We start from the raw sequence: 26,682 nt of genomic DNA, 5'->3' as shown, positions 1-26,682 counted from the left end.
GGACCCGTTACGGATCCATTTGGTTACACAACCGGGCCGTAACGGGCCATTTGGAACGCCCCCAAGAGTGTTTCCACTTTCTAGTGAGCCAACATGCACAATATCAGCACCCTGACTCCATTTGACCAGAATGGAAAAGAGCCTTATTAGTATAATATTGGTAAGACCTGTGAAGGAATTAAGGAATAGGCCCAATTTCTTTCCAACATGGCTGCTGTGCATAGAGAGCCTATTGGTGAGCAAAGTTATAGTGGTTGTGGTTATAGATCTCTGAAGAGTTTGACATATAGAGCACAACAAACCCCATGTTTTTTTTTACAACTATTATTGCTACTGATTTATTATGCTACTAATAAAATATTGTTTATGTTTTATGTTGTGTACGTTGCAACTCTGTACTGCTGCTACCCTAAACAGGGCTATATATAGTATATTAGTTTAGCTTTATGTAGTCTAGTCTGCAACTCATCTTTAACCCATTAAGACCTGAGGCCGATTCTACAAATGCCTTCTACAGTAAATCAGTAGTTCTCAAACTTTCGATTTAAAGTTCAAAAATAGCAGATGTACAAACTCGCTGTGAGCTTGTAGATCTGCTATTTTTGAATAGCCACCGCTAAAACATAAAATGACACAGATGCTTTCCCGGTTTTAATTGGTTAATTTAATTCCGGCTTATGTGTTATCAGGTTAGACACACAACAAGTCAGCAGCAGCGCAGCTTGAGCCCCGGGATTCATTATTCCCTGACTCATTATTTAATTACCATGCAAGCTTGTAGATAGGCTATAAAACAAATTAATCTATTAATCGGGCTTAAGTGGTTGAATAAAATGAAGTTCTGTTTATGTGCATTTTATATTTAGGACTTGTTTGCTTTGTTCAATGTAAAATTAAAGTAAAATGCTATTTTCATATGGTTAAATCATTTATTTTATTCTATTCTTTTATTACCAAATTAAAATTAAAAAATATGTTATGTGTGTTTTTACCAGGTTGCAAAACCTGGTCTACATCTACACTCGCTAGTCCTGACTTTTGCGTCACTTTTTCCTCATTGGCTGGTCCTTTAGCCAATGAGGGCTCAATGTCCTCTCAGAACATGGGATCTAAAGACGACCCACAATACTGTGTTCGGCCACTGTATGTAACTCTATGGTAAGTGGCGCTGTTGCTCAATGTCCTCTCAGAAAATGGGATCTGAAAACGTTGCCATGTTTAGTGAGAGAAATAAGCAACCATATGGGATCTAAAAACGTTGCCATGTTTAGTGAGAGAAATAAGCAACCTGGTATAATATGACAATATGTCATATCTTGTTTTATTTGCTACATGCTCATAAAGAGAATTAGCAAGATGCCAGATCAGGATTGGCATGGGACCCAGAAATGTGGCATTGGCCCGGGCTGTAGTTACAGCAGTGCTGATGGATATGAGATCTCTGAAGAGTTTAACAAGTAGGGCACAACAAACCACACGGTATGCAACTATGCATTATTAAACCCTTGAGGTAAAGCTCTGATGTTAAACACTTATGATGAGTGACTGTGACTGCTCTGGAAAGAATCGCTGTGGCATCGCGACCGCACCAGAGCCCTACATAACATTACAGTGGCTACTAAGTCCTTTGAAATGTATTACGTCAGCGGAGGCACACAGCTGGAATCGCTCTCTGGAACACAACTGATGACAAAAGCTGAAAACACAGACAGACTAAATAAAATTCAATGAGCAGTGAACTCAACCACTTAAACCCTATATCAGCGCTTTATGCACCCGGGTTAAGATACATTAGGGAACAAAAATGTTTGAGATAACAGACTACCGGGGGGGCCAATTGCATTATTTATAAAAGTAATGGGTGGCACTCAAGAGTGGCAAGAGTGAGTTTACTTTTTATTATTTCTTACTTGTCTCTAGAATGAACACTGCTGGCGGCCAATTGCAATTATGCAACCACTTTACATTTGGCCGTCTCACGTTGGCCTTTTTGTGTGATGATGTGCTGTGAGCTGGATGGATGGCTGTCGGCTGGTTTCACCCCTCAGCAGCATGGAGCAGTCATCAGTGGTGGAAAGTAACTAAGTACATTTACTCAAGTATTGCCTTTAAGTTTAAATTTTTTTTTACTTTTACTTTACTGGAGTATCTCCAATTTTCAATACTTTTACTTCTACGCCAGTCGCCACTACATCTCAGATGCAAATATTGTACTTTTATGTGTACAATGCATACAGTAACTATGAGAGAGAGAGAGAGAGAGAGAGAGACATACGTTCTGTCTGGTCTCAGGGCAGTTTACACAGAGACAAACCTAATGAGAGCCCTGAGGTCATCCATCATCATCCTAATGTTTGCAAACTGCAGTATAGAGTGTGTACACTGTACATACACAACTGACAGGTATTAAAAACGTAGGCCTTTAAGTCTACTACGCTCTGGTAGTGTGTTGGTAAACCTACAACCACGATATTGGAATGTGGGGGCGGCGGCCGTAGCTGATTGGGTAGAGAGGCCATATGGGCAGAGGTGGAAAAAGTACTCAAAATGTTTTACTTAAGTAAAAGTATCAATACTGCAATGTAGACATACTCAGTTACGAGTAAAAGTCCAGAATTCAAAATTTACTCGAGCAAAAGAACAAAAGTATTGATATCAAAATGTACTTAAAAGTACCGAAAGTAGAAAGTACTCATTATGCAGAATGTCCCATTTCACATACAGTATGTGAAATGGGACACAGTACAGTACTTAAGTAAATGTACTTTACACCACTGCATATGGGGTATCGGAAAGGTCGCTGGTTCGACCCTGGGCTCGCCCAGTCTACTACACGTGTCAAAGTGTCCCCTGAGCAAGACGAGTAAATCGAACAGCTTGCACTCGTCTGAGACATCTAATCTGAGCAACCGTCTGCTGGGTGAAGCTGGAAAAGCATTTCCCCTCCTGCGGGGGGGGGGGGGGGGGGACAGAAAATACCCCCATTCACGTCTAAAAAAGGAAAATCAAAGTGCGAGGCACAATAGAGGTCATCATGGGATGTTCAACGGCTAACTGTACAACAAACATATTTGTATATTATTACACATCATCCCATCTACAGACAGACAGACGGTGCTGCTGCCCCGTCCATCAACACTTCAGAGGACATTAGCCAAGCAGAAAGACACCACAACAAAGTGGAAGGTACTGGGCATGCAGGTCATATGACCTCTGTCTGCGGTAGGCTGTGCTAACCAGTACGGGTGGGTTCGTTCACTGATGGTTCTCTCAACGAGGGGGGTTGGGATCCGGAACCGGAGAGAACTGGATCCAACATTGAGGAACCAGGGAGTCCTTTTTTTTCAACCTTTTTCATTTCAAGGACCCCCAGTTTGATACATTAGGTTAACCCTTTAAGACCTGGAACGCATCTGTGTCATTTTAGATTTCTTTGGCTATTAAAAAAATAGCAGATATACAAGCTCATAGCGCGGCACCGAGTGCCGCGCTATGAGCTTGTAGATCTGCTATTTTAGAAAAATTGTGAAAATGTGTGCAAATCTTTGAATGTATTTATTTTTAAAGCCAACATTTGTAACTCATCAAAATATTTTGTGATGGGGATTCGTGGCCAACTACATATAATTTTGGGGGTCCTTGACATGAAAAAGTTTGAGAACCACTGACAGCAGCAACATAGGTTTAAAAAAAAAAAATAGGATTTAGAAGACATTTGTAGAATCGGCTTCAGGTCTTAATGCAGTGATATTCAACAGGCGGCCCGCGGGCCAAATCCGGCCCCAGCGGAGCTTTCTTGTGGCCCCTGGAACATGTTCTTGTTACATGTTCCAATGTTAAATTAAATGTCAATATTTTGTATTATATGGTTGGTTGTACAGGATGACCATTTTGAATGTTTTTCTTAACCGTTAACTGAAGCTTGTTAATGGTTAATCAACCATTAACAGATACGAATAAAATGTAGACTACTATTTAGAATGGAATATTAGTGACTCACTCAGGGTCCAAATTAACACCTACCAGTACTGCATTTGCAGTCAAGACTACAGGCTACAGGAACCCAAATGAGGGTAAATGTAAGTCATCCATAAGAAAATCACTTGGGTCAAATTGTTAAAGTAGCTCACTTCATATGTACTTAAGTATCTGGTGTTAAAATATGTATTAAGTATCAAAAAGTATTGGGGTGCTGCTGGCCTACCGGTCCAGGCACATACCTCATAGACTGGTAATCCAGTCTTACAGTGTGTTGCGGGTTCGACTCCCGATCCCGACGGTGTTTGCTGTGTGTCATCCCCCTATCGCTCTCCCTATTTCCTGTTCTACTACCGTCCTCTTAAATAAAGGCAGAACAAGCCTTTATTTAAAAAGTAAAAGTAAAAGACCTTTTCATGGTACAAAGAAACAAAACAGCCGGAAATGTTGTCTACTTCCATACTTCTAACTACTTTCAATGTAGCTTTCAAGTGGTTCGGCAATTATTATTATTATTTTCACCATGTCACTACAAACCACAACAGGGGTTTTGAGTGCAGTTCATCCATCACAAACCATCCATTTTGTAACTATTTCTGAGTTTTGAGTGGATGTTGTTAACTAAACCAAAGAATGTATTCTCCTTATGCATCCATTATCTTGTATGAGCTATTTCTTTGTGGATTTTGTCCATCTTCCATCTTTGCCATCTTCATCCACTTCAAATACATCATAAGACCTTGTGCCCTTATCACCCGGGCGCTCAAAACAAACAAAATGAAAAATCCTTTCATTCATACGAACATGTAAACACTTCACCTGGTCCCCAATACTCTTTTTACAAAGATGCTTCCATGCCAAGGACCCGTGCACAGAACATACTGAAATTAATATCAAAATCTAAGCCTGTGCACTATAAAGGACTGACAGAAATGTTCCTCTCAAACATCAAATTGCATGAATGCAGTATGAAGCAGGCCCTAATAAGTTACCATAATGGACATAATGTGTCCATTATTGTGTCCAATCGCACCTATAGCACACAACAAACGGTAAACGGTTTTGTTGTCACGGTCTTGTGGCCCCTGACTTCAAGTAATTTTACGATTGTGGCCCCCTGCCTAATCTAGTTGAATAGCCCTGTCTTAATGGGTTAATGACCCCCATTTGATAAGATGTTTTTTATCTGGGACCCTCAGTGTTAATTTAACTCTGGGAGTGGAATGGAACCAAATTAGTCCATTTGGTTCCATCTGTACAGTTTGGTTCCAAACTATCAGTCAGCAACTTGGTGGCCCTGAGGTTAGCGTGCCCGTCCTGAGATTGGAAGGTTGGGGGTTCAATCCCCAGCCGAGTCACACCAAAGACTATAAAAATGGTACCCAATGCCCTCAATGGATCAGAGGTTGGATTGGGGCTAATTTAAAGGCATAGTTCTCCCCATGGAGACTTGAATTCATGGATATTCTTTTATTTTTGTCGCATTCCGAAGCCAATAATTTCATAACCAGCTGTATCGGTAGGCAGCGGTTCCGGTAGGAGACACAGAGGAGACTCTCTGTGTCTCCTACCGGAACCGCTGCCGATCCTCAAATTATTGGCTTAGGAATGCGACAAAAACTAAAAAATATCCATGAATTTAAGTCTCCATGGGGTGACTAATCGATAGAAAAAAAGTCATTTTAGGGGTGAACTATCCATTTGATAAATACTAGCATCATATCCAGGGGGTGTACTGTAGTTTCCTCACGCAAAGGAACCAGGAGACGGGCTCCTGACCTATGGGCCACATGGGTCATGAACCGGTGGATCCCAAGGCTATACTTACTTATCAATAATTTAGCTGGGGACCCCCTGGAACACTCTCAAGGACCCCTGGCGATCCATGGACCCCATGTTGAGTACCAAAGGTATATAAAGGAGTAATTTCAAGTCCTTAGAGAACTGAAAAACTGAAAAGGTGCCAAAATCACGGCACTGCATCTTGACTTACAAAAAGCCTGGGATACACTCAGTATAATGACAGGCTAGATTTAGGATTCCCCATAAAACTGATATAGCCACCCTGTCAACATTTTACCCTTGAAGCGGTGCTATCTCAACGATAGCCAACTGCTACAGTATTCTCTTACCATTAAACTTTGCACTGCACTCTAAACATTACAGCCTATATGCATTATACTGTACATACACATACATACATAACACATAAACATAATTGCTACTTGGGAATGGCTTCTTTAAGTATATTTTGTACCGGTCTAGTTTTGGCAACGGCTCTATTCTTCCATGACTGATTAAAACTGTCTCACTACAAGTACACGGACAGTTTCACCACGGACGTCTAGACTCATTTGAGCTCAAAGAAGAGTATAACCTTTTCACAAATTGATTGGAGCTAACTTACAGAGAATGCCTAGACATGTGCAGGAACATGACCGGCAGGGTGAACCTCCGTCCCAGAACCATCCCAAAGTGAATGCAAACCATCCTAAAAAATATCATATAATAAGGTTTCTTTTATGAATTATTATGATTTATTAATTATTATAATTTATTAATGAATGTATTTATTTGCTGGTGGAATATGCTTGGGCAATCCTTTCTATTTTCATATTGTGATGTGCGGGCAACAAAAACAAAAAAATCACTGATACAAGATCTGCTTGCCACACGGCAGCCTGAGAAGGAGGGTGTGTGCCATATAGAAGAGCCATAAAGATTTACCATGCACGAGCGTTTTACGGTAATGACTGCTGAAAAAGGCATTGCATTTTGTTTTGAGATGGAGGCTTGGACCTGTGGCTGCCACCAGTCTTCTGGGCTTTGAGACTAACTGGTGTCCAGTCATCCCTGGGACATCAAAATATGACGTATTTGGGAATTGGGACGAAAATGTATCTCCCCTGGGATGCAGACGGGTTTTATTTGAGACGTGTGTCCCCGTTATTGACAGAGCTTAATAAAAGACCATTATTGGAGTAAATAACTAAGCCCGAGTCCATCGTCTTTTACAGGGGGAGTTATGTCACGTGACTCCGTGAAAATGCCAGCATGGATGGACGACAGACTTTAGTGTAAAAGAAAAACATAAGGTCTTGTATCTGTGTGACTGTACATTTTATTCGATTTCTACCCGTTTATATGATGTTTTTGCAGAGTAGTGTGTATTTGTCTGTCATTAAATGTTCCAATGAATTGAGTACAAAGGACCCAATCCTTTTAACAGACCTTGTATTGAACTGTAGTTCCCTGTGCTTGTCTTTGCAAACTGTTAACCCATTAAGACCTGGAACGCATGTGTCACTTTTTGATTTGAGCTAAAAGCATTATTTTACACTTTGGCTATTCAAAAATAGTATATATAAAAATCTTTGAATATATATATTTTTGAAAGCGAACATTTTTAACTCTAATCTTTGCTTCTGGGGGGTCCCTGGAACAAAATATTTTGAGATGGGGGTCCGCGACCAAATACACATCATTTTGGGGGTCCTTGACATGAAAAAGTTTGAAAACCACTGATATAGAAACATACGTTTTTCAGAAAACCGTTAGGATTTAGAAGACATTTTGCAGAATCGGAACCTCAGGCCTCAATGGGTTAATAAAGTATTCAATAAATCAATCAAACAGCCCATGGTGAAACATTAAAACGATCGATTTAATAACAATGTCTCCACTATTCAAGCAACGACTCCCTTTTAAAAGTCTATGTCTGTGCTTGGTGGAACAATATCACAGCACTATGTTCCATTCGACATTATTATCTTATCTTTAATATCACAATCCAAATCATACGTACAACAGTACATACGTTAACTACTTTATGGAGGACAGAGCAACGTTTTGGTGAATATAGATGCAGGGTGTCCATCAATGGAAAGGAGACAGGTTTGTAATTAATCTCAGCCAGAGCTTGTAGATCAGCAATTTTCTGCTAGAGTTGGATACAGTTCCCAGTTTGAGAGCAATGATGTCCGTTCTGCAACTTTATTCTGCTGTGTTCAAGCTCTTCAAATAGCCGCAGCATGTTTGCAACAAAGTTCTACCCGAGGAGGTTGATCTGCTGTAACCTTTTAACCCATTAAGACCGGGAACGCATCTGTGTCATTTTAGATTTCTTTGGCTATTCAAAAATAGCAGATATACAAGCTCATAGCGCGTCACAGAGTGCCACGCTATGAGCTTGTAGATCTGCTATTTTAAAAAAATCGTGAAAATGTGTGCAAATATTTGAATATATATATTTTTAACATTTGTACCTCAAATCTTTGCTTCTGGGGGGTCCCTGGAACAAAATCATTTTAGATACTTTTTTTTATATTTTTTTCAAAAAAAAATGTATCAGCCTCAGGTCAGACCGTCTTAATGGGTTAATATACAACTGCTCAAAATAATTAAGGGAACACTTTGATCCCTTAATTCTTTTGAGCAGTTTTTGTTAGCAGTATGTACACAGTTCATGAAAACTCAAAATAATTAAGGGATCAAAGTGTTCCCTACATTTCTTTGAGCAGTATATATATTTTTTTTTCTGTAAACATATTTGTTACGTGATGATGTCTAGTGATGCAAGTTTATGCACCGTTTGCGTAGTGACAGTAATATCTGTCATATGTCGGATCAAAAAATCCTCTTCTTCCCGTCTGTGCGTCCCAGGGGAGATTACATTTTAGTCCCAATTCCCAAATACGTCATATGCCGGGACACAGTTAGTCTCAAAGCCCAGAAGACTGGTGAGGGAGTGACACTCTACTGTAGGCTGAATGTGACATTCTACTGTCGATTCAACGTGACATTCTACTGTAGACCAGTGGTGTAAAGTAACTAAGTACATTTACTCAAGTACTGTACTTAAGTACAATTTTGAGGTATTTTCACTTTACTGGAGTATTTACTAATTTCAATACTTTTGCTTCTACTCCACTACATCTCAGAGGAAAATATTGTACTTTTACTCCACTACAATTATTTGAAAAATGTAGTTACTAGTTACTTTGCAGATATAAATCATTACATTATAAAACATACATTAACCACTTCAGCCCTATCTTATACCTAGGCTATTTGAAAATAGCTGATCTACAAGCTCACAAAGCGTCGCATCGCGACGCGTTGTGAGCTTGTAGATCTGCTATTTTCAACCATTTTAGTACTTTTACTTTTGGTACTTTAAGTACATTTTGATACCAATACTTTTGTACTTTTACTCAAGTAAATTTTTTATTCCGGACTTTTACTTGTAACGGGGAGTACTTCTACATTGCATTATTGATACTTTTACTTAAGTAAAACATTTGAGTACTTTTTCCACCACTGCTGTAGACCTACAACTGGTTCTCAAACTTTGACATTTCAAGCACCCCCATAACTCTTGAGTGTACAAAATGGAACCAAATGGACCCGTGAAAGTCAATTTGGTTCTATTTTTGTACACACAGAGTTACAGACCTGTAAGGGTCCACAATCCACATGGAAAAAACCCTGAAGGAACCACGATGGTCCCTGGACCCCACTTTGATTACCACTGCTGTAGAGACCATTGGTTCTCAAAGTGGGGTCCGGGCATTGGCGATTTTTGCCTCTGCCACCAGGGGGAGCAAAGAAAAATATATGCAACATATATCTTTATCATATATGTGACATATACGAAATTGTCCGCCTGCATATGTCTCTATATATGTACATATATATATATCCATATATGTGTCATATATGTGGACATAGAAGAGACATATAATTCATATATTCACATATATGCACATATATGAACCTGAATATGGCGTAAAAATTTACGGCAGGCCACCAGGGGGGGCAATTGCCTATGGGTCCGGGGACCCCCAGGGGTCCTTGGTGGGGGGGGGGATCCCCAGCAAAAGTAGTTAACATAGCAACACGATCATTTTAACCACTTCATCCATTTACAGTACATGTTAGATATTCAAAAATAGCAGATCTACAAGCTCTTTTAAACATTTGATAAATATTGAAAATGTTTGGATTATTTTTTATAATTTTGACCTTTTGAGGTGAGGGTCCGTGGTCAAATAAATATCAATTTGGGGGTCCTTGACATGAAAAGGTTTGAGAACCACTGCTGTAGTGTAGACAGAATGTGACCAGCGTCCAATCCGCCCATGCATTACAGGACCGCCTGCCTCGTTGTCGCTATACAGACGACAAAGAACCCATCGTCAATCTAACAAACGTGTCGTGTCATGACACGTTAGCTTGAAGATCTGTTCTCTAGACGGCCCGCGCGATGGAAGAGTACAAATTGAGCTTTAAGCCCCGCTCACACGAGTTGCTGCTACAGCAACTGTCAAACTGGTTGGGTGAGACAGTGCTCAGCGTGCTTCTCACTCTGGTCTCCAAACTTGTTTAGGGTTCACACCGTCAAATTATGCTGGCATTGTCACAACAGGAGCCCACAAGAGCCGTTTTAAGCAGTGGTGGGGCAAAAAAAAAAGTACTACTCTGATATTTGACAAGTAAAAGTAGAAATACCACACAACAATGTAGAGTTCCTCTGCTCCTGTGTTCAGATTAGAATTTTATTGAGTGAAAGAACAAGCATTGGTATTAGAATATACAACAGTAAAACTAAAAGCTCTCACATTGCATAAATCTTTTCTTTTTTTAAATAGCAGATCTACAAGCTCACTTCAAGCTCACTTCAGCTATTTTCTAATAGACAAAGTCTAACATAGTAAAGTAAAATTGCCTCAAAATTGTACTGTACGCACAGTACTTGAGTAAATGTACTTAGTTACTTTCCACCTACAGTTTTTAAGAGTCACTCACAAGAAAAGACGCTGGCGGAAATGTGAGAGAAATATCAAGAAACCGTCATGGATTCATTCCACGCCACCGTAGTATATGAACAGATACGAGTCTGACATAAACAGAGATACAGAAACCGGTCGTCAAGCAACATTCTGGTTGATCTGATGCTCAAACCTACAGTAAGTATGTCTGTGTGATTACAGTACCGTCTGTCTGCCAGCTCGTTGTGCCATGGACTAAATGCCTCTATAAACTCATATGAGGAGAATAGAAAGCACCGCACACACACACACACACACACACACGCACTGACACACACACACACACACACACACACACACACACTGACACACACACACAAACCAGGGTGGAACCCCCGCTGTGTCACCTGTTTGTCTTCACTACCAGCTAGTTTCACAGGTAACAGCCATTGTTCAGAGGGTTCCAAGAACAGTGGGCACCTCGATGTAAAATTGGCTATTTGGTCAAAAATATAAATGTAAAATATTAGAAAAATTGTCTCAAGTAATGTAAAGTATACATGATTTGACAACTTCTTGTTTATGCCCAAAATGACATGGTTATACAGGTTTTTATAGCAATTTGTAGCAATTCTAGAAACATTTTATTTCTTACATTTTGGACCAAATAGACAATTGTACATGATGGTGGTGCCCACTCTTCCCGTTACTGTTCAGAGGTCCTACATATCTTTGTACTAACTTTCATTGGAACAGAGCCCATTTGGCCCGGACGGCTGGCGTAGCGGTCCGGGCAACCTAGGCTGCTAAGGCGGGTTCGAATCCCGATGACCTTTGCTGCGTGTCACTCCCCATCTCTCTCTCCATTTCCTGTCAGTCTACTCTACTGTATACTATCAATAAAAGGCAGAAAAAGCCATCTTAACCCATTAAGACCTGAAGCCGATTCTACAAATGTCTTCTAAATCCCAACAGTATTCTGAAAAAACTTATGTTTCTATATCAGTGGTGCTCAAACTTTTTCATGTCAAGGTGTCAAAATGATATGTATTTGGCCGCGGACCCCCAAACATTTTGTTCCAGGGACCCCCAGAAGCAAAGATTTGAGTTAAAAATGTTCGCTTTAAAACAATATATATTCAAAGTTTTGCACACATTTTCATCCATTTTCATCCATTTTTATCCAACTCATTTTTATCCAACTCATATCCCAACTCTTTCTGCCTCAATTCAGCAGATTTTTTGTATCGATGAAGAATGCGGACAGAGGACTTTTTAATGACCAGCATCGCTCACTTTGCTATTGATAACGGTGCCAAGTCCAGACCAGTGAAAACAAAGCCTTCCACTCTGCAGGGTCCTCTGTAGCATGGTTTCTAATAACAAACCCATAACACAACCTTAAACACTGACCAGGGTTCACCGTGAACGCCAACGCCAACGAACACAAGCAAGAAAGGCAGAAGAGAACACAGGCCTCTACCTTAACCACTTCAGCCCCGTTTTGCCGTAGTACGATGGTGAGAATGGTGTCATGTGAAAATAGCCGATCTGCAAGCTCACGACGTGAATGTGAATCACTGGTTTCTTTCCAAACTAGCCTGGAAAACTATCAGGAGACCACAAGGAGGAGACCTGCAATTTCCCATAGAAAGGAGGTGTCATTCGCTGCCACCGTTTTTCAGTTTTTCCGTCGCGTTGTGAGCTTGCGGATCGGATATTTTTTTACCCTATTCTAACCCTTCACATATCGTTGCTGCCGGGCAGAAACCTTGTATGTCCAAGTTTAATTTTTTTTGTAAATTAATGCTCTAATTCCTCATACAAGAGTGTCACACAAAAGTTGTGAAAATGGCAGATCTACAAGCTCACAACGCCTTGTGAGCTTGTGGATCGGCTATTTTCACTATTATAAATCTTTTTTTTTTAAATAATAAAATCCGTTTCCACCCGGCAGCGACGATTTAATGATGACATGCCAAAAATAGCTACACAAGGTTTTAAAGTGGTTAAGGTGTAATCACACTCCATTGTGTGTCAAGGGTTGTCGCTCGCCAAAAAAGAAACAGATCTAAGATCGGGTAGAACTTTTTGGCAAGCAACACGTGTTGTACGGCTGAGTATGAATGAGGCTAATACCGTCTCCCGACAAGAGATCAAAACTTAGAAAGGCAAATTACCTGGAAAAGGAAGCGTATACTCAACGAAGGCTACGAGCTATTTTTGGTTTTAACAACTCTTGCACTATGAATGTTAATCCCAGGCCTGTCACTGAGAAACTACAGGGCCATTTTACTCGTGTTACCCTCTATACGGGAGACGGTGAAACCTGAGCATGTGTTAGGGGTTCTGAGAAAGATGAATGTGCGATGATGAAGAGAACGGGGAGACGTCAGTGGTGTTGCTAGAAGAAGATGTGAAGGAGAAGAGAGCCCTAACTCTTGATTTTCTGTCCTGGCGAAAAGATTTACATGCCAGTTGCCTTCCGACTGATGTGCAAAACATCTCTCTTTCTCTCATTGCAACAAAGCGCTGTTTTCAACTGGAACAAAAAGGGAAAAAAAGAAGAAAAAACAGCCAGGCAATTTTTTTTGCAGTCAAAACCAATAAATAGCTTTTTAGTATTGCCATGTGTTGCTATAATATTAAGGGAGGAGAGACATACACATCCACACCCACATTTGGACAGGTGTTAAGCGAAAGAATATAACATGTAAACCGAAAGAGAACGCTCGCACACTGTGGGCTACAGTTGTAGGAACTTTTTTTATTGCACCCGAGTGCTGCTGTTACTATATAATATTCTATATTTTTGATGACTATCATAAACAACATCAGAAATGTTAGCAGAATTATGAGTGGACTGGGTGGACACAGACCTGCTTGAGGGCTGAAAGAAGGTGACAACTTCTTAAATCAAACCCTTGTTGGACTGTCTTGACTGACTTGATGATCTACCTTGGAAAATATAAAGCAGCAGCCTATAAAAGTAAAACACTTCAACATTTAGTGACAGTCAGAGCAGCAAACTACAATCCAATGTTCACACACACACACACACACACACACACACACACACACACACACACACACACACACACACACCTCAAATAACTTTCTTCTGAACCATCCTCAAACACTATCAGCCACTCCGAAGCAAATGAAAATGATAAGAATTATTTCTGCGTGTGCGTGCGCAATTTCAACTATAATCATTTAATGGTGTTCAATCGAGGCTTAAAAAAGTAAGCTCAACGTTACGTTTACAGCACAAACACTCAATCCTGTGACAGAAACATCAGCATAAATCAAGCAGCAGTCTATCTTTGGAAAGTAAAAAATTCGCTTGACTTGCTCTCAAGGCTTCCGGCTGCCATGGCAACCGTGTTGGTCTCTCAGTGAGTCATCTTTTCAGTGTCTATCAACACCACACAGAGCCTCTCCTGCAAGAAGCATCCTTAATGCCACAGAGATCTACTGTATCTGATGCATCCCTTATTAATGCCACAGCATGTCTACAGACTAGAGATCTATTGTATCTGATGCATACTTATTAATGCTACTGCATGTCTACAGACTAGAGATCTACTGTATCTGATGCATCCCTTATTAATGCCACTGCATGTCTACAGACTAGAGATCTACTGTATCTGATGCATCCCTTATTAATGCCACTGCATGTCTACAGACTAGAGATCTACTGTATCTGATGCATCTTTAATACCACAGCATGTCTAATGAGATCTGACGCAAGATTACCACCACAGTTCATCATCAATCTACTTTTTATTCCATTGCACATAATCGTTTTTAAGAGACACATTTTTTTGGGGGGGGGGGGGGGGTTGACTGGGTTCTGCCTTTATTGATAGTATTGATAGTAGATAGAGACAGGAAACAGGGAGAGAGGCACTTTAACCTTTTATACTTTGGTTATTCAAAAATAGCAGATATACAAGCTCATAGCGCGTAGATCATTGTAGATCTGCGATTTTTGCAAATCTTTGAATATAACAACATAATGAAAGTCTCCGGCCAAATACATATTGGGGGTGTATTTTGGCCGCGGACCCCCCCATCTGTTAAAGTTGTAGCAGGGACCCCCAGAAGAGAAGATTTGTGTCAAACTATTCAACATTATTCAAAAATGCTCAAACATTTTCAATGCTTTTAAAAAAGATCTACAAGCTTGTAGATCTGCTATTTTTGAATAGCCAGCATATACATGGATAAAGTGGTGATGCTATATTAACTACTTTTGCCCCACTTTGAGAACCACTGCTATAGAACACCTCTGATAAGCACTGTGACGGCTCGCTGTTGTGTCCATCCTCATATCAATCTTTGTATAAGAATGTCACACGAATATTATAATAGACCCGTTTCAATCACTTAAGCCATATATGTATATATATTGTACAACGAATAGCAAAAATAGCAGATACTGTATATAAGCTCACAACAGCGCATTCCGCATTGAGCTCATTGCATCAAGTTTTGACTTTCTTTTCTTTTTGACCATAATGACATGCCCAAAATATAGGGAAGAACTAGCCTGGTAAACCATCACGGTCGTGGAATTCACATGGACCGGGATGGTTTACCAGGCTAGGGAAGAACAGGGTTAATGTGGTTTAGGAGGAGCGAGGCCCGTATAGGACTAGAGAGTGCCATGTCGGACCCAATGTTTTGGGAACCACAGATGGAAGACTTCAGTGACCACAGTGCAGGTCACAGCAGAAGAAGCCCACCTGGGGCCCTTTATAAACTGGCCCACAGAGAACAGCGTGTCGCGATGCGTCGCGTAGTGAGCTTGTAGATTTTTCCAAATAACCGATGTATATAGTCTTATAGTCGCTTATTTTGGGCTTGTATTCATAGACCTGGTTGCTTGTTTCTCTCTCAAAATCTGGCAACACTGGTCCCTGGCTGCGATTCCGATAACACGGCTAATCGGAGGCATGGTGGCAGGTCAGACACTGTGATGCGTAACGTCCACAGCACGTGATGTCACGGTTCTGAACTCATCGTGAACCTTGTTGTTATAATCCCCTCTCTCTCTCTCTTTGTCGGTCACTCTCTCTTTATGAAGCAAAAAATACCACAGAACCTTTCAAAGGCTAATAGTGTTAATACTTTTTTGCCTAAAAATGGGAACAGCAGAGCAGTGGATTTCAGCTTTCAGGTCACACCCCAAGGTCAGTCGCCTCGTTCACTACGTTGTCCCCAAGCAAGAGACCCATTTACCGCTGTGTCCCATCACAAGACACAAGCACACACACACACACACACACAGCAACACTTTTAAGGACATACTGATCACCGTTTCTGTGATTTCCATCACAATGATTACAAAATTGCCCGATTTCAAATATTTGAGCTAATCACAATGATTTTGTATAATAGTTTTCGTTCATCTGTTTAAAACAGTTCCATGAAATAGCAGATCTACAAGCTCATAGCGTGTCACTTTGTGCTGCGCTATGAGCTTGTAGATCTGCTATTTTTTGCAAATCTTGAATTGTTTTGCAAATCTTTGAGTATTATATTTTTTAAAGCAAACATTTTTTACTCAAATGCTTCTGGGGAGGTCCCTGGAAAAAAGTATTTTGAGATGGGGGTCCGCGGCCAAATACATATAATTTTGGGGGTCCTTGACAAGAAAAGGTTTGAGCACTGATATATAGCAACATATATATTTTTTTTTTAACTGTTAGGATTTAGAAGACATTTGTAGAATCCCCAGAAGCAAAGATTTGAGTTACAAATGTTCGCTTTAAAAAAATATATATTCAAAGATTTGCACAAATGTTCACTATTTTTTCTAAATAGCAGATCTGCAAGCTCATAGCTTGTAGATCTGCTATTTTTGAATAGCCAAAGAAATCTAAAATGACACAGATGCGTTCCCGGTGTTAATGGCTTAAATAAAACCCAACACACAACTCAAAAAGATCACTACTAGTACATTCAGCTGACTCTCTGCCACCCGATCACCATGAGGGAGTTAATGTGAGATGTAAACAGAGGAGCTAGCTTCCCGTCCAGTCGGCCAACAAAAATATACTAATTATTAGCTTGTGTCTGACAAGAGTCAAGACATAATCACACAACTAACAAAAAGCTATACAACCGACTAATAATAATAAATTCTTCCACCAGCTTTGGCTGCAGTGCTGCTGTTGCTGGGTTACATAACCAACTACTAGGGGTGCAACAGTTAATCGTCCACAAGCTCACAACAAGGTGGCTATTTTTGCGTATTCGTCATAAGACAAAAGTATAAAAGGGCTAAATGTGGTTACTCATGTGGATACTTACTGTACCTGGTGACCAGCCTTTCAACGAATAAAGTAGGTAACGACTGATGCCGCTTTCAGACTATAGCGGACGATAAAGCAACAAGGCTACGAGTCATTTTCGGTGGAAGTCGGCGATATGAAGCCACACAAAATGACGCCTGTGTCACTGTGTGACGGGGGCGTGACGTGCTACCATTCAAAAGTTGAGCTGTCTTCAACTATTTTTTCCCCTCAGCGCTCCATTGATGCAGTGAAGCATCAAACAATAATGTTTTTGCTTCATCATTTCCGCTCCCCTTCTCTCTCTCTCTCCCCACAAGTCCATATGTGTTCCGTAATAGGGAGAAAAAGTCATTGTTGCAGTTTAAAACAGTTCCCCTGTCGGTCTGTGCTATTTAACCCTTTTTTATTTACGCAGCTTTGGTTGAGCAACACTTCCAACGGTGACTCGGCAGCAATGTAGCTGTCCGCTCACAGTGGAGTGTTTTGTAGCTTTAGTAGCTGCTAATGTGTACGCAGCATAATTAGGTGAGGTTCTTACAGTGCGTGCTTCCGGCCACAGCACCGTCATGAAGTGAGAAATAAATATCCCAGGAATATTGTCCAGTTTCCTAGTCCATATTGGCCAGGGGTCCTTGAGGGGGTTCACCAGCAAAATGTGTTAATATACCGTAGCATCAAAATCAAGTTTCACCACTTTATTTTATACTTTGGCAATTCGAAAATAACAGATCTGCAAGCTTTTAGATCTGCCATTTTCAACAAAAAAAGAAATCTTGAAAACAATTTGGAAGAATTCAGTGTTGAAGAATCTTCATTGTTGAAGAATTGTTGAAGAATCTTTAACAATGAGTATTCATTGAGTATTCACTTTGCATTTACAAACCATTTCGTGGTTTGGTTAACTTTGTTTAGTGTTTCAACCATCTGTTTCCTTGCTTCCTGTAGTAGTTTGGGCTCAACAGGTTGAATTCACGTTGTCATTTTGTTGCTGTCATTTTTGTGTTTTTCATAAATTAACGCCCTACTTGATCATACTACAGCGTCATACAAAAGTATCAAAAGTAGCAGATCTACAAGCTTGAACGTGGTGCGAAGCTACACGTTTCGAGCTTGTCGATCTGCTACTTTGGCCATTTTTGCATTTGAATCCTGAAAAAGTAACAGTTTTGGACATGAGGTTTCCACCCGAACTAAGACCATTTGTAAAGTTTGTGCTTGGCTTTAATAATTGATCTTCCAGAGGTGTGTAGTGGCCACTGAGAACAGCTATGTGTGTGTGATGATGATATGGACTGCATCTCTCAACAGAATTACAAGCAGCTTAGGTACACTCCATGGTGGGTGACATAGTTTTGAGCAAGACTGAAAAAAAGGAAGAATGAAAGAACACTAAATTAACACTCAGGGTCTTGCTGTATGAGTGTGTGTGTACGGTATTTAACACACATATAATATTAATACATTACTGAGCTACAGCATCATGGATTCAAATTAAGTGGATCCTAGAGCATGTAGGAACTAAAGTGGATAATGTCATTGTCACCACATGTGAACAAGGCTGAGGGATCCAATTAATTAATTTGGTCCCCACTCCTTGGGGTGTTTTTTTTGTCACTGTATATTTTGCACATACGTGAAACACGTCCTCTGCATGTACCCATCCTATAACTAACTACTAGGAGCAGTGAGCAGCCATTAGTACGGCACTCGAGGAGCAGTTAGAGGTTAAGCGTCTTGCTCAGGGACACTTCTGACACATTGCTGGGGCCTGGAATTAAACCTGAGACCTTCGGCTCATCCAACCATTCAGGTATTGAAGGTTTTCAAATGTAGCCGAATAATGTGCCCAGTGCCATCATCATTAACAAATAGTAGATCCTCCATCACCATTTAAAATATGTTAATATGGGTGCAGACATAAAGTTCCTCCTGCCCTCAGACCGCAGAGACTAAGGGTTCGAATCCTCCACGATGCCTCTGGCTTGGCCGGGTGTTCCAACGAATACGATTGGCCGTGTTTGTGGAGGGAAGCCACCAGGCAGGGAGGGCAATCTCTGTCGCTGCACTACAGACTCGTACAGGTTGTTCAGGGCAGCTGTTCAGTGTGGAGCTGAGTTGGGAAGGATAGCGTGTTCCTACATCCCTAGGGCTGTCTCGATTACAAAATTTAAGTTGACGATTAATTGTGACACAAATAATTGTGATTACCAATTTTATTGTGTTTTTGGTATTGGATATTGGAACATGAATAAAAAAACACGTTGTAAGCGCTTGTAGATCTTTATTTTTGGAAAATGTATGATGTACTGCGATTAGGTCATTATGTAATAACTGCGACAGGCCTATAACATCCCCCAGGTGAAACTCCTCACTGTGTCAGGTGTAAAGAAGGTGACTCCAAAATGTATCAAAAGGAGACACATGGGTAATGCCTACACGCTCCAACATGACCAAAACTGTAGGGGTAGAAAATATGTTAGCAGGGGGATATAATTAATTACTATGGTGCAAACTTACAAAACCTGATTAGACCTTCATTTGAGTCCCTAACCAGAAGTCTGCTCTATGCCCTCAAATACTGACATGCTGGTGAGTTAACTTGTCAGGGCTTGCCTTTATAGGGGAAGCAATTTAAATTGCAACCATAACTTGATGATAATGATGATTGAATTATATCCACACACAAACAAACAAAAAAACTCACATTAAAAATGCATCTTAAAGAACACTCAACTAACAACTATTGAACACATGTTAAAAGTTCAGAGTTCAAATAAGGGCTGAATAATGTCAGGAATGTTATTTTAGAACCATTATAAAATCTTCAAATATTCACAAGTGGGTAATTTGCCTGAAATATGCAAACATTCTTGTCTGACTCATGTTTTCGCTACCAAGGAAAGTATGAAATAACTCTGGGCAAATATGTAGTACGGCACTTGTCCGGACAGTGGTTTTCAAACTGTTTTTGTGCCCAAGGCACAGCAAAAGGCAAGTCAAATTCTCAAGGCACACCTGTATTCATATCCGTGCAAAATAGCCTCTATAACGCATGATATCACTAATTTATAACGTGGAAAAAGGATGCAATGCAAATTTGTGAGCTTGTACATCGGCTATTTTTGTAATTGTAACATTTCAAATTTCCGCCTATAATGACGTGCCCAAAAGAGGGATGCAAGGTTGTAAGTGGCTAACTTCAATTATGTATATATTTTTAAGGTATAGGCACTGTATAGGAAATAGAACATTAAAAAAAATAAGTCAGACGTTTTTGTATGGTGGTATATATTGCAATAACAATTTGTGGTTATGCCTAAATCAAATCCCAAGGCACACCTTAGGACTTGCCTCACGACACGCCAGTGTGCCTCGACACACCGTTTGTAGAACCACGTGCTGAACAAACAATCAGATAACTACATCATCCGCATAATGTAATTTGTGGTGAACATATCAATGTGCTGCTAGCTCACGGACAATTATGGAGTTTCAGTACGTCAACAGCATGTTCATACAAGTCCTCTCCTTGGTGTTAACGTAAGTGTGAGAGTGTGTGTGTGTGTGTGTGTGTGCGCGCGCGCACTGAAATACTCAGGGTTATGGATCCACGTGTAACTCAGAGAGTGTACAAATGTGGTCGGGGTTACATTTAGTAAATTAACACTCAGGATTTTTACTGTGTACTACTGACAGGTAGCTACTAGATTCCTCATTCAGTTCCCATGTCACTGCATGCACCCATCAAGGGGTTACCTTCCAATTTAGGGCAATCTAGTCTAGTGGTTTGGCTGCTGCAGTGCAGACCTCCTTCTGAAAAGATCTACAAACTCGCAAAAATAAAATAGGGCTTTAAGAGTATAAACTGTTCACGCTGTGACTCTCAAGGACCCCACGTTTGAGAACCGGCGATCTAGTCAACTCTCAGTCAATAAATACAAGCGGTTTCTAGTCATTACCTTCAACAGACAATCGAAGATCTTCATTCTCCACCTACCTACCGATATGTCTGGTGACACCTGAATTCAATGTAGGGGCTACAACTGGGTGGAAAATATGCAGAGATTTTAGACTTTAGGGCGGTCCTTCATGTTGCCATGGCGACATGATTAGTTTCCCAAACAGTGGGCGTAGGTTTTGTCAGTGGCGGTTCTCTCAAGATGTTCTTCTAGCAACTACATTGGCATTTGGATGTCACCAGATGTTTTGGTAGGCGGAGATCTCTGGCTACACCAGACTGAAAATGTTTTCTCACGACAAGTTGGGAGATTGTAGATCAGCTACAGTATTTTTGGGCTATATATTCAACCCCAGAATATGGATGCTGGGGTTCAGGTGGTTAACATTTACTCTACTGGCTAGGCTACCCGTAAACCTCTGTACAAAAAGTTTTGCCTGACTCTCTCGTACGCAGTCATGAACCACGATGGTGCCAACAACTAGGGATGGGCATTTGGGTTTTTTTTGTAACCGTGTGTATACTTGGGAATGTTGTTGGTTATCCGTGGTTAACCATAGCGTGACATCAATGTCATATATGGATATAACACCGCAGAGCACATCAAGAGCCTTGTACACACACACACCAACAGGACCCATGTTTGAAACTGTGTGACTACATTTTCTCTTAGTTACTTTTCAAAAAGGGTGGCCAAAATAAGCCTCGGCTTCAGCCTATACCTTTCCGGTGCCACTAGCATTAGTGGACTTAACTGCATGTATGTATATCTGCTCTTTTAAATGGACCGAAATAAAATGTACTACTACTACTACTACTACTACAGCATCACTCAGTTGATGTTGAACAACTGACGAACGTGGAGATAATTGACTAAATACACGATTTCTGCCAGAACTTTCAAATGGATTTTAAGCTGACGCCAAGTCACACAGCAATTAATAATGATTGAATAAACACAAAATGCCACAAATTAGAATACCACAGAGATTGTTGTGTTCTATGGCTGTATGTAGAACACATGCAATGTAGGGAATATAAGCCATTCTAGGGCTAACAGAGACTACAAGGTGAAAACACAGGTCAAACATAGTTAGTCATCTGTCTTTTTTTAAATATTTTTTTTCCACCGCCTTGCGGTTTTCCTAGTTGTCTCTTCATCAGCTACGGTTAACTGTGCACCGCCCGCCCCCATGCCTAGCACTCATCCCTAACACCAACACACACCACCTCAGCACTGCAGACAGCCGAGCCCACATAATGGGCCCTAATCATGTAATAGTCCTGCTCTTCACCTTGAAAAGTATAGAATGTCTACATCCAAAAGACAAGTATTGTAACTGACAACATGAAGTCTCGAGCACTGCAATTATTGGTAGTTGCGGGTTGCGTTTTTTGGGGCTTTTTTCTCAAGTGTACTTGCTTATTTGGGCTTGTTTCCTTTTTTTAAATTTTATATTTAACCCATTAAGACATGAGGCGATTCTTAAAAATGTTTTCTAAATTCTAACAGTTTAAAAAAAAAAAAAAAAAAATGTTTATGATTTTTCAAAAATAGCAGATCTACAAGCTATGAGCTTGTAGATCTGCTATTTTTGAATAGCCAAAGAAATCTAAAGTGACACAGATGCGTTCCAGGTCTTAATGGGTTAAACCAGTGGTTCTCCCATATTTTCATGTCATGGACCCCCAAATTATTAATGTATTTGTCTCTAACCCCCATCTGAAAATGTTTTGTTCCAGGGAGCCCTGGCTGTACCAGATGTTTCAAAAATCTTCCAAATATTCCACATTTTCCTTCAAGATCTTACCGAAAATAGCAGATCTACAAGCTCACAACGCGTCGGATCGTGACACGTTGTGAGCTTGTAGATTGGCTATTTTCAAATAGCAGCTTAATGTCGCTTCTTTTGGTTTCATTTTCCTGGACCTGGTTGCTTATTTATCACGCAGGATCTGGCAACACTGGAGCCTGTATACTTGTTTGATAATAATTATGTCTGGTTTGGAATACCACAATGACTGTATTGCCTAAGATTTTGAAGAATAATTGTATGTACTATGTACAGTATTGACAGCTATTATCCACCCAGAAAAGTATCCTGAGGAAATGAAAGTAATATTTGATAATTAAAATATAAAATATCTGTTAGTAATGGTGACCTCACAATGAACCCTTTTTTACCACACTGGTAAGCCAATCACTTTGCCCAGACTAGTTCCCGCTTTCATTATTCTTTGGTGTGGTATTGTTGTGACACTCATTAATACACAGTAGTCAGTCAGGAACAGTGCAGTGTTGTGACAAAAAGAAGCTTAATCCTAATCCTCACGGTTTGGAAAGATCTGGGATCAACAAATAGAAGACAGCTCGCTGTTGCCCAAACTGTCTTTGAGTTGCCCTTGATGGCTGGTTGCACTGTGTGTGTGTGCGGCTCTCAAAAGACTCAAGAGTGGTGACGAAAAACAACGATAGGCGTTCAGAAAAAAAGGTTTCCCTGTAGAGATGGGACGATTATCGTTATGATCGCTTATCGTGATTTTAAAAAACGCTCACAATATTGCAGAGATTTTAATTTATCGTGAAATTGTTCTTCTGTAAAGAGTGCATTTGGTATGCTCTTATTTCACCCTAAACAAATAGTACCAAAATAGCAGCTCTACAAGTTCCCAACAAGCTCACGTGTTGTGAGCTTGTAGATCGGCTATTTTTGGCAACGTTCCCCCTAGAATTGGGATGCTGGGGGTTCAAGTGATTAATAAAAGTGGCATTTTAAGTTTTAAGCATATTTTCACAACGTTAATCGCAATTATTTTTGCCACAATAATCGTGACATGTAATTTGCATATCATCCCATCCCTAGTAGTGACGAAAAACAACAAAAGGTGTTCAGAGAAAGAAGAAAAAAAGGTTTCCCTGGGTGGTAAAAGTTTCTCATAAAAACCTGCTGCAGCCAGCCAGCCAGTGCACATTGCACACATTTCACACTTTGAACAGCACACCACACGCCTTTTATAGCCTTTTATCAGCACATTAATTTGCTCACAGCAGGAAGCCAAAGCATCTTCCAGTCATATTATCAACCCACACATCTGGCTAAAGCACATCCTGCACGCGTCAGTCAGTCAGGCCTTCTTCTGGAAGCTCCAACAACAACAGTTTGAGTTGTGTTTGTGTTTTGGGTGAAGAAGAAGAACAACAACAACTTGATGCGTGGCCAGTTGCATTCAATCACTTCAAAACTGGTTTCATGTGAGCATTTAATTGCATAATATAAATAAGCAACAAGTTGCATTCTTCCAATGCAATTGTCGTGACTGCTGCACTGCAAGCTGAGGTTTTGCATGGTAACACATGTACTTTGCACGCATGAAATAATCCCCAGTGTTGATTTAACTCCCGAGAGCATACAAATGTAACCAAATGGACCCTCATGGTTCTGTAACCTATAGTCTATATCAGTGGTTCTCAAAGTGGATTCCATGGGACTCCTTTAGGGGGTCTAAATGGACCCTTGCAAGTCTGTAACTCTGCCAGTATACAAATGGAACCAAATGGACCCTAATTTGGTTCCATTTGTACACTGTCAAGAGTTAAGGGGAGACCTTGAAATGTAAACGTTTGAGAACCATTGGTCTACATAATGGAATGGACCCTTGCGGATACATCTGGTTCCATTTCTACACTTTTCAGAGTCAGGCTTTTACAGTGTAGTTATATAATTAACAACAAGGCATGTATAACTTGGTGACGATAAGTCATCAGATCATCAGAGATCGCAGGGGTGAACATTGTGGATCCATTTACCTTTGAGTGGAGGCAACGGGGCCAACTCGACCAGGGCACTCTGGGTTCGGAACTGGGAAGACCCCTGAGACTTCTTCTGCTTCTGGGCCTTCCTCATCGATTTCCTCGTAAATCCGTCCACTTTCTCGGATGCAGAGATAGCCGACATTTTGATGCATGAACCGATAAATTGAAGAAGAAAAGAAGTGGAAGAGAGAAAAAAAAACACCCCTTTGAGATCAATCAATCCCTCAATCAAATCAAAAGGTTCCCACGCGTGTTATCTTCTTCCATGTGGCACCAGTCAAATAAAAATAAAAGAAGATGATGATGGTGGGTCTCCTGGTGAAGTTCTCTCTCTAGATCCTATGATGTGTGATCCAACATGGTCGGCAATAGCGATAGACCCGGCCGTTCCATCAGGACAGTAGGTGTGTTGGTTCCGGACCCGATAGTCCAGCAGATCAAACGACAAAATGCAAAAGAACAGAATTTAAGACATTCACCTAGACTGGGATACTACATCAAAACAAGACCCCCTGCTGCTGTTGCTGCTGTGTGACCGAGGAGGAAGGGACGACTAAACTCTTCCCGGGGTTGGAACACAAACTACTACAACCTGTTGCAGAACCTATTATTAAATGCATGTCACAGACCCGGGGCCACACACATACACATACACTCATACACACTCTTCACCAGAAGAACCGAGCTTTCCTTCTTTAGAACCCCCTCTAAACCCCCCCTCTAAGCCTAAAACCCCAGCCTGGAGGATGTATCTATCTATGGGAGCTGCTGCTGCTAACGCCAACTAGCTAGCTTAAAGTTAGCCTCCGTTAATGTTAGCCGCCGCCGACGACGACAGCTGTCAGTTTGATGCGATGTAATTCATATAAAAACACAAATAGTCAAAGTTGTTCCAGAAAAGCTGCTTCTTGCTCGTGTTGTTGTTGTTGTTCTTTGTGACATAAGTGTTGTGTTGTCGCGGAGGGGAGCGGTGGCGGTGTCGCTTCTTGCACACAGCGAGCTTTTTAATCCCTGTTGGTTGTTGGAGGTTGTGAACAACTGTCCTCCTCCTCCTCCTCCTCTCTGACGATGTGAACTTTCAACGGACGTCTCATTCTGGGCGGAACGTTGCAAGGATGTGTCGGCAACGTCACAACTAAGCGACGCAGTCTAGTACATGGACCGTAATAAAACAATGTTTAGATGTTATATTCGTTTAAATTATGAGTATAAATTATGAATAATCATTTATTATTATTAACATGAACTTAATTAACAGACATATTAAAGTTGAGTCAAATTGTAATGTTCAAGTTATCCACATATTTACTGGTAAAACTAAGTCTAGAAATTGTATTTCAAATGTAACTTTAATTGCTGTAGTCAAAACGAAATTTAAGATATCTAAAAATCTAAGTGTAGTGGCCTTTTAAACATTTTAACAGCTTTCGCTCGATAAAAATGGCTCGTTTTAAAATACTTTTTTTTTTTGTCAAGCGACATGCGACACTACCCACTTCCACTCGTTTGTGACGTCACTGGGCTATCCTTGACATGATTATCCCATGTCTCATTCAGTGTATACGCACATTAAAAGACTAATGTTACACAGAAATAAAACAAACATACGTTTTGAAATAAATGAAATGGTAAAACATAAAACTGCTTGTTGAACACACTAACCTCGCGTCGATGTACTACCTGTGGTTTTGATTTAGTAATCATCAGTGCTCAGATCCGGTCTGAGCTGCCTACTGTATCCGGGAAATCGCACCCAAACACACGTGCATGCACAGACACAGTTTCCGTATCCGCTACAGACCGGATCTGAAATCTACAAAGTAAATTGAATCCCTGTGTAGTTAAACACTGCTATTT

General features: G+C 40.5%; 1 protein-coding gene across 1 annotated transcript in view; it reads right to left on the bottom strand.

Moving 5' to 3' along the window:
- Positions 1-25,862, bottom strand: part of ppp2r5a (protein phosphatase 2, regulatory subunit B', alpha isoform) — an 86,180-nt gene extending 60,318 nt beyond the window's left edge. Inside the window, exon 1 of the mRNA XM_080454144.1 lies at positions 24,820-25,862. Within this exon, the coding sequence (XP_080310270.1) occupies positions 24,820-24,967 (148 nt within the window). The 5' untranslated portion in view covers positions 24,968-25,862. The remainder of the gene's footprint in view (positions 1-24,819) is intronic.
- Positions 25,863-26,682: the final 820 nt, after the last annotated feature.

Source organism: Gymnoscopelus braueri (assembly GCF_963280865.1).
Source record: "Gymnoscopelus braueri genome assembly, chromosome: 16".
NCBI classification, from domain to species: Eukaryota; Metazoa; Chordata; class Actinopteri; order Myctophiformes; family Myctophidae; genus Gymnoscopelus; species Gymnoscopelus braueri.
This window is presented reverse-complemented; position numbering and strand designations above follow the sequence as displayed.